Source organism: Xenopus laevis, chromosome 2L (genome assembly GCF_017654675.1).
Source record: "Xenopus laevis strain J_2021 chromosome 2L, Xenopus_laevis_v10.1, whole genome shotgun sequence".
Lineage (NCBI taxonomy): Eukaryota > Metazoa > Chordata > Amphibia > Anura > Pipidae > Xenopus > Xenopus laevis.
Window position 1 is genome coordinate 165,091,859 of NC_054373.1, and position 9,100 is coordinate 165,100,958.

The following is a 9,100-nucleotide window of genomic DNA, read 5'->3' on the forward strand; positions in this document are numbered from 1 at the left end:
TTGTGACCTGATGGATTTTTGGATACAAGGTCCCTCCTTGCACAAAAATCCTTGTATGAACAAACATTGAAAGCAGAGGGACTATCACATGACAATGGAATTATGTGAGGAAGGGGTTGCATGACCCTAAGTGGTGGGGAGGGCAGTCTATCACGGTTTCCTTTCAATAAATGGGGGAACATATTTCCTTTTAAAATTCTTTAAATACCTAGGGAACATTAGCACAATAAAAAGTGTATGCAGGTATGGAACCTGTTATGCAGACTGCTTAGGAGGTTTTCCAGATAAGGGGTCTTTCTGTAATTTGGATCTCCATACTTTGTCTGCTTTAAAAAAAAAAGTTTATATGCCACACTCATTTTAATTGTTATTAAAATGACATGCTATAGACATGCTATATAATAGTAAACAGGGGCAATGTTTTCCAAGTCTAGCAACCCTAAACAGCGGATTGCTTTTTATTATTTCTTCATCGCTGTTTGGATGGTAAAAGAAAACATCTGCTGGATTGTGGGAAAATGCCGCCCTTTTTACGTACCCTTGAGATGTTTCTGCACATTTAAAGGGCCAGTAACAACAAAATAACAAAACATCCATTTTAAAATTGAATCCTATTTTTTTGAAGAATATTATCAATATTTACTAAGTAGAGACTACATAAATATAATGTAGTATTGCATTAAGTGAGTTTTCATTACCCGACGTCACTATAACTTTAATGCTCATTGCAGCAGGGCCCTTCAATACATTTTTTCTAAGGGAGTCTGAACAGGAAAGATGTACTTGGCCTTGTCTCTAATAGGAATGTTATTAATGTCTCTCTTTTATAGCTGTTTACTTTCATGTGGATGACTAGCAAGTGGTAGCTGATGATTGGTTGCTAGGGGTTACTGGACCTGCACAGAGGCCGATTTGTGCTGCAGGGTCCTAGCACCCGTCAACTTTGTGAGCAACCCCCTGCAGAAGCATGCACATGCATGCGCCAAAACGCTGGCGATTAGCGCATCTCATGCTGCCCCTACCATCTTGCCGCCCCAGACCAGAGCCTAGCCACAAATCGGGGCCTGGACCTGCAACTTTTATCCCATTTCAAGTGATGGGCGAATTTATTCAGCAGGGGCGAATTTGCTGCAGATTTCCGTGTTTCGCCGCTGGCGCAATAAATTCGCAAGATAGCCGTGAAAATTCAGCGAAGTCACAGGTTTTTGACGCCGGTGACAATTTAAATGTTGCGACAATTAAACGCATGCCCATTAACTTTAATGCACGTCGAACTGACGCTGGCTTTAAAATTCACGGTTTGCTTCTTTTTTGCCGTTTCGAAAATTTCTCTTGAAATTCGCAAATTTTGAGGCGAAACGAGACAAATTCGCCCATCACTACACATTACCCTATTTATATTTCTGGTTTAGCCTTCCTTTAAAGGACAAGAAAAGTGAAAATCTCTAGGGGTGTCTATTTGTTACGCAACCTCCAGTGATTAAAATCACTGACCTGTTTCCTCTGCCAATTCGGAGAAAAAGTCCTGGACAGCCAAGAGGTACACTGGCGGGGGGCCCGGGCGAAGAAGGTGGGGGGCACAGCCCAATAAGGTTCCACCACTGGAAAGGGCCAATAGAAGTGGCTGAAGATGGTACATGGCTATTAGGAGTTTACTCTGGGCTGGTCTATCAATAAGCAAAATAGGTGCTCTACAATGGTTTTCCACTTCATGTTAAAAAGCAGACAATATAAAGATGAATGGTACAATATTATTTATTATTTGATATTAAGGCTCAGACACATTGCTGTGGAAGTTCTAATGGCCTGCAGGTATCCCGTAAAATACATTACAAAATATATATATATATTTATAAATAAAAAATAAACTAAACAAAAAACTGGTTGGTAGAAAAATAAAGAAAATCTGCATTTAAAAAAAAAAAAAAAAATGAAGTCCTGTTGGGTAAATGTCCCTACGCCACCGTGGAGGAGGCTTTCACTTTGGGAGACAAGGCCTGCTTGAAGCGTCTCTTTAAATCCTGCATGTTGGGGGACTTTGGGCGGGGAATGATGGAGCCCCTCCTTTTCTCTGCGGGATTGGTGCCCTGCAGCTTGGTGATCTCCTTGCACAGGTGCTGGAACACGTCGCACACATCCTCGCAGCTTTCACTGGTGGAGATTTCCACAAAGGTGCAGCCCAGTTCATTGGCCAACTGGATGCCCTCATCATGTGACACCTCCCTCATGTGCAGCAGGTCCCCTTTATTGGCCACTATAATGACCGGCACCTTAGAGTCCAAATGAACCTTGCGGATGTGCTGGTAGAGGGGCCGGATGCCCTGATAACTCCTGAAGTCCGTCATTGAATAGACAAGAAGAAAACCTTCGGCCCACTGGACGTATCTCAGAACCTCCGGGGAAACGTCATCCTCCACCTGCGCACAAACCATATGGGAAACTGTCAGTCACATTCGAAAGTATTGCTTTTAGTAGGAAAATAGGAATTACGTCATTGGCCAAAATGTAGGTTGACATCCCAGGGTCAAAACATTTAAAATGTTCTCCTTGTGATAATGGATCGTTTCAAAGATGGATTTAAAGGAACAGTAACACCAAAAACTGAAAGTGTTTTAAACTAATGAAAATATAATGTTCTATTGCCCCGCACTGGAAAAACTGATGTGTTTGCTTCAGAAACACAACTATAGATTATATAAACAAGCTGCTGTGTAGCAGTGGGGCAGCCATTCAAAGTACAGGACGCACAGTATTAACATGTTTTGAAGAATCCATTGTATACTACAGAGCTTATCTGTTATCTGCTGTGTATCCTGAGCCTTTTCTCCTTTTTCAGCTTTGAATGGCTGCCCCCATGGCACCCTACAAATGTATAGTTATTGCTACTTTGTATTGCTCATCTTTCTATCCACGCCTCTCCTATTCATATTCCAGTCTCTTATTCAAATCAATGCATGGTTGCTAAGGTAATTTGGACTCTAGCAACCAGATTGCTGAAATTGCAAAGTGGAGAGCTGCTGAATAAAAAGCTAAATAACTCAAAGACCACAAATAAGAAAAAAAATGAAACCAATTAAAAATTGTCTCAGATCACTCTCTACATCATAATAAAAGTTAACGCAAAAGGCGAACAACCTATTTTTTGGGGTCCCCCATAAACAATGATACAGGTAAGATGTTATGTACCTTAATACATCCAGGGGTGTCTTGGATTTGCAGAGAAGTCTGTTCCCCATCCATAACCACAAGCCTGGAGTATAGATTCCCTGTGTATATGAAATATACATATTAAATGACTTGCATCACTCTTACTCCTATTAGTACCAGTGAGCATATGCATTCCTAAAATGTATTTCAGTCACAATGCATAGCACACTACGTTTCGGCCTAACCCGAGGCCTTTAAAGAGAGAGAGAGAGAGAGAGAGAGAGAGAGAGAGAGAGAGAGAGAGAGAGAGATACAGTAGATATAGCATAGCAAATGGACCAGCGCTCCTGGTTTATCGTGAAAAAATTGATGTGCTTTATTCACAATGCATTTCCAACGTTCCAGTCCATACTGGGGCCTTTTTCAAGGATAAATAACACTGTACACACATCATTTATCCTTGAAAAAGGCCCCTGTATGGGCCGAAACGTTGGAAATGCATTGTGAATAAAGCACATCAATTTTTTCACGATAAACAAGGAGTGCAGGTCCATTTGCTATGCTGTATTATAAGATTTGACCTACGCACCCATCTGTATATTCCAAATCCGAAAAGAGTGCATTCACTATATGGAAATTATATATATATATAATACTTACCGTTTCTGTCCAATACAGTGATCTTCGTCAGGAGCATGTACAGAAGTAACAAAACTTTTTTTTACTTGTGTACATGCTCCTGACGAAGGTCCCTGTATTGCACCGAAACGTTGAGTATTCTGCATGTATTTTCTGTTTAAATCAATCTTTGTTGCTCTTTTTCAAATCCTGAAAGTGCAGCAGCTTTGTTTGTATCATATATTATGATGTATACTAAAACATACTGTATAACAATCATTACACACTTTATCTTTTATACTTTTCATAGCTTTTTTTTCCATTTGGTGGCCCCTCTGGTTATAAGGTCCCACAGCAAATACCCTCTCTGCTTTACCCTGTCCTGAACGGAGTCCTATGATCAGTCACTCCTTGGCAGCTACATATTGATATATATAGAAACCATCCCCAAACCTTATGTTAGTGTAACTGTATTTTATCGGACTGGCAATCTGTGGGTTCTGGCAAATGCCAGAGGGGCTGCAATAAGGTGCCATAGAAAGTCAGTATTTAGTGGGCTGGTGGGGGCTGTTTGGGCATCTGTGTACTTGAAATGCCAGGGCCTATTTTAATTCTCAGTCCGGACCTGACCCTGCTAGTGCCACAGCAACACTGTATTTAACACCCCCTCTAGCTACAGTCTGCCTAATGCCTTTTGGTGGATAACAGCCTTAAAGGAGAATTAAAGTTTGCAAAGAATTAGTCTAGACATATTACTGTTGGGTACTGTACCAGCCCAATGCTCTCTGTCCTTTAGCTGAACATCTTGTGTATTCAATTTTGCCGCCCATTAGCCGGGGAGTAACTACAGAAAAGGCAGATCCTGCAGTGTTAAATTACTTTCCCCTTCAAATTCAGATTTGTTCTTCCAAGTGTAGTAAAAATTGTGTATGGTTGCCCTTTAAAGTGACCATTAGATACTTTCAGCATGCATGTGTGATTTTTTGCAGATACTTCCACTGAAACTGGCTGAAATGGCTACTTACAAGACGGTAATTTTAAGCTTGCACGTAATATTACCTCTCTTCCTCCGTCACTTCATATGATTCCATATATAAAACAAAGGCTTATATAGTGTCATATGCTTTAATAAAACTTTTTTTAAAAATCAAATTTTGCACTTATATTTCTTTCATTACAATCATTCATAGATAGGCTGTCTTTACAGGTTGCCCAGTTGGATCTGGGATGGGCATAGATAGGTCTTTACAGGTTGCCCATCCAACTGGGTGCAAAATTTGATTTTTAAAAAAAGTTATATTAAAGCAAATGACACTATATAAGCCTTTGTTTTATATGTGGAATCATATGAAGTGACGGAGGAAGAGAGATAATATTACGTGCAAGCTTAAAATGACCGTCTGGTAAGTAGCCATTTCAGCCAGTTTCGGTGGAAGTATCTGCAAAAAATCCCACATGCATGCTGAAAGAATCTAACGGTCACTTTAAAGGGCAACCACACACGAGGTGCTGATCCACTTTTATGTACAGGTGAAGCGATTCTGCAGTTGAGAGACTGAAACAGGATCGGCAGGAGTAAACAGGACTATATTTTTTCTATTTATTTGTATTTTATTAGTTGCCCAGGAGTATAGGGAGCCCAGTAATTTCGTAATTAATCAGTAATTTCAGAATCCCTTGGTAGAATAGGTCAATGTATCAATGCTTTGGGGCCCAGTAACATGTAGTTCAGCCACTGCCCATTAGCAACACCAACTACCCAATCATCTGGACATGTACGTCAGGTGTGGGTGACATATTTGAATATGTCCGGGAGTGTACGGGGAGTGTACGGGGCTTCAGCAGATGAGCGAATTGTTAGTGCTGTTGGGAATAATAGGAAGGTGGCTATCTGCTTGTATGGCATCGGCCCTTTCAGCCCATGGGTCAGTATGTTGACTATTGTAGAGCGTCGGCCAGTGTATGACCAATTTTACCAGCCCCAGTGCTGGAAACATAAACACATCTGTATCTCAAATACAAAACGGAATCATTCTCCATCTGGAAACCATGAAAGCGCCCACTGAACCAGCGCACGGATACAGATCAGTTCCTCCCATCTGGACTCTGTAAATATCCCTTAAACCTGTGTTATATCAGCAGCAGTTGTTTATTACATGTATGGGGCCAAAGCTACGGCCTCCCTACAAACATCTGGTGTCCAACTCTGTGTGGGACATTGAAGTCTTTATAAGAGGAGAAAATGCATTGGACGGGAATGTGGGATGATTTATTGTGCTGCTAATCTATAGAATTGGGGACTTCCCAGCAGAACAGCTGCAGGTTTTGGCGTCGTTACTTTGGGACCTCTACGTTATTAATTGCAATTAGCACGGATGTGCAAACGATGCTTCTATTGAGCACTTACCTGTATTGGCTTCATAATCTCCGATGAATCTCTTGGTCAGGAAGCGCACAATCATGGCTGGAAGACAAAATCATTTCCATGAATGAAAAGAAACTCTTCCCTTGTCATACTGAATATACATGTGCTGCCAGTTATGTGTATTTCTCTACAGCAGCTATAGACTCATTTGTGACACTGCAGCTGTCGTTAAACTACAACTCCCAGCATCCTTTGCTGCATTTTCCCCGGGACCACTCAGAATGATAAGTGAAAATCCCCAGAGGTGTTTTTTTTTTTTTGTTGGTTATATAAGTTTCCACACCTTAGAATAAGGTCCTGCTTTTCAATTGTCCCAGTCCCTACGGCACCGCGTTGAACCATAGAACACAGTTGAGACATGTTGTGTCTTACATGAGTTTTGCGGTTCAGGGCGTTGCCGTGGATACAGGAACAATTGAAAAGAATGGGCTCTATTATACCCAACTATAAAAGCCCATATCAAGTTCCCAGCTTGTTCTCCAGTAGCTGGAATTTAACTTCAAGTATGTTATAGAATGGCTAATTCTAAGCAACTTTTAAATTGGTCTGAAGTTTTTTTTTTGTTATCTGGCCTTTTTTTTTTGACTCTTTCCTGTTTTCAAATGGGGGTCACTGACCCCATCTAAAAAAAAAAAAATGCTCTGTAAGGCTACAAATGTATTGTTATTGTTACTTTTTATCAGCCGGGCCAGACCCCCTCTCCTGATGCTCGTTTTTGTTTTTTTTTTAAAAAAAGGGGCCCTGGACTGCAGTCCCAGTGGGCCCGGGGCCCCCAGTCCGACCCTGCTTTTTATCACTCATCTTTCTATTCATTCCCTCTCCTATTCACATTCCAGTCTCTTCAAATCAGTGCATGGTTGCTAGGGTCATTTGGACCCTAGCAACCAGAATGCTAACATTGCAAACTACTGCGGAATAAAAAAGCAATAAAAATGAAAACCAATTGCAGAATATCACTTTCTACATCATACTAAAAGTTAATTTAAAGGTGAACACCAATAGGCATAACTACAGAGGAAGCAGACCCTGTGGCTGCAGGGGAGGTCCAGGACATATAGGGGCCCCATGAGGCCCTAATTAATGAGAAATATCAACATATTTTGCGTAAATCAGGTCTACCTCTAGACATTTTGGGGGCCTGAAAAATAATTTGCTGTGGGGTCCAGTAATATCTTATTACTCCACTGTGAACTACCCTTTTAAGGGGACTCCACTTGCTTGTGATTGAAAGCAAAAAAGCAGCTTGCGTAGTCAGACCCAGCAGTTCATCCGAACATGACACATCAGAAGTCACTGCTGTGCATGGGGTACCATTATCACTGTAGGCTTAGGGCACAGGTTGTTTGTCCCCAATGGTGTAACGACATATGAAGCAGACCCTGCGGCTGCAGGGGGACCAGGAGGTATAGAGACCCCATGAAGCCCTAATTCATACGCAATATCAATAAATATAGGTAAAACAGGTCAACCTCTAGACAATTTGGGTGCCTGAAAAATAATTTGCTGTGGGATCAGTAATATGTAGTTACACCACTGCTTGTCCCCATCCCAAATCATCGCACAGAGTATCAGAAGCCAGCAAACCTGCTGAGAAACATACAAGGTAGACTTCTGCTACATTCTGTCCATAGACAGAACCAGCAGTGCAGAAAGGGGCAGGCAGATACTGCTTCACATTATTCAGTTCCTATAATTCGACAGAACCAAGACAGAAATGAATAGTCAATGGCCAAGTGCAGAGCAGAGATCACTTACCTGTTTTCCCAACACCGCCGGTTCCCATCACTGCCATTTTAATCTCCCTGGCGGTAAAGTAATCGGCGCTCTCCGGGATGGGCGCTAGCAGAAAGTTACTTGACATGTTGGGCAGCCGCATGGAATTGGATAGGGGGAACCGCTAGTGCGCAACGGAACGCGCAATGAAAATGCAGCGCTTAAATAGCGCTGGGCTGGCTATGGAGCCTGTGGATACGATCTAACCAACTTTGCGTCTTCCCAGCTGCTCCAAGTCAATATCCAATGGGTTGATGCAGCGCTGTGTGCGCCAGGAGCAGATGTATCAGTGTGCGCCGGGGAGATGTATCAGTGTGCGCTGGCGGCTGAGCTGTGATACTTATAAGCGCTTGGGAAGGGAAGGCACATGCCGGGGAGGGGGCGCAGAATCCCCACATAAATATTATCCAGTAAAGGCACTGGAGGCGGATCCGGGTGACAGCTGAGTGCGCACAGTGACGCGGAGCCTCTGTCATTAGCGCTGGGACAGACACAAATCAGCCGGGGGGATTCACCAAGAGGCGCAGGAGGAGGAGGAGGCGCAATGGGCTCTGCACTGACCCCGAGAGAAGTCCCAGCAGGAAGCGGAGGAGGCGTGGGAGGAGAGGAATATCCTCTGCAGGAATGTGCCCATCTCCATTACCGGCTCTGCTGCAGCCTCTCCTCATTCACTAATGGTCAGAGACAGACTGGGAAATCCCTAAGGAAATAACACAACCTCTGGGGCCCTGGACAAACTCACTGCTTTTTCTAAACTCCATAAATGATCAATCAGATGTGGATCTCACTTCAGCTGCTGCATCAGAAATTAGCAAGTGATTTGTGCCAATGACTCCCAAGTGGGAAGGTTCCTACATAGAAATAATGATTGTAGGAAGTCACCCCAGGCCCCTCTCTATTGTTGGGGTCCCTAGGGTTGTCACATGACCTGGTCGGTAAAAATGATGGTTGATCCCAATGTTATTAAAGGGCATGTAAAGTCTAAAATAGAATAAGGCTAGAAATGCTGTATTTTGTATATAAACATAAACATGAACTTACTGCACCACAAGCCTAATCCAACAAATAATTTATGCTTGCAAAGTTGGCTACAGGGGGTCACTATCTTGTAACTTTGTTAAACATCTTTGCAAGACT

General features: G+C 42.5%; 1 protein-coding gene across 1 annotated transcript; it reads right to left on the bottom strand.

The window, feature by feature from the left end:
• Positions 1–1,739: 1,739 nt before the first annotated feature.
• Positions 1,740–8,722, bottom strand: rasl11a.L (RAS like family 11 member A L homeolog). The gene is made up of 4 exons (XM_018247712.2): positions 7,946–8,722; positions 6,173–6,229; positions 3,187–3,266; positions 1,740–2,417 (listed from the first exon to the last, which is right to left on the bottom strand). Exons 1-4 carry the CDS (start codon positions 8,064–8,066, stop codon positions 1,956–1,958), a joined length of 720 nt encoding a protein of 239 aa, XP_018103201.1. The 5' UTR covers positions 8,067–8,722; the 3' UTR covers positions 1,740–1,955.
• Positions 8,723–9,100: the final 378 nt, after the last annotated feature.

Bases quoted from the DNA above. Each gene is read 5' to 3' on its own strand.
- rasl11a.L (XM_018247712.2), bottom strand. From the start codon at position 8,066: ATGCGGCTGCCCAACATGTCAAGTAACTTTCTGCTAGCGCCCATCCCG. The intron at 3,267-6,172 runs GTAAGTGCTCAA...TCATATACACAG, and splicing joins AGATTATGAAGCCAATACAG to GGAATCTATACTCCAGGCTT. The intron at 2,418-3,186 runs GTACATAACATC...GTTTGTGCGCAG, and splicing joins ACACCCCTGGATGTATTAAG to GTGGAGGATGACGTTTCCCC.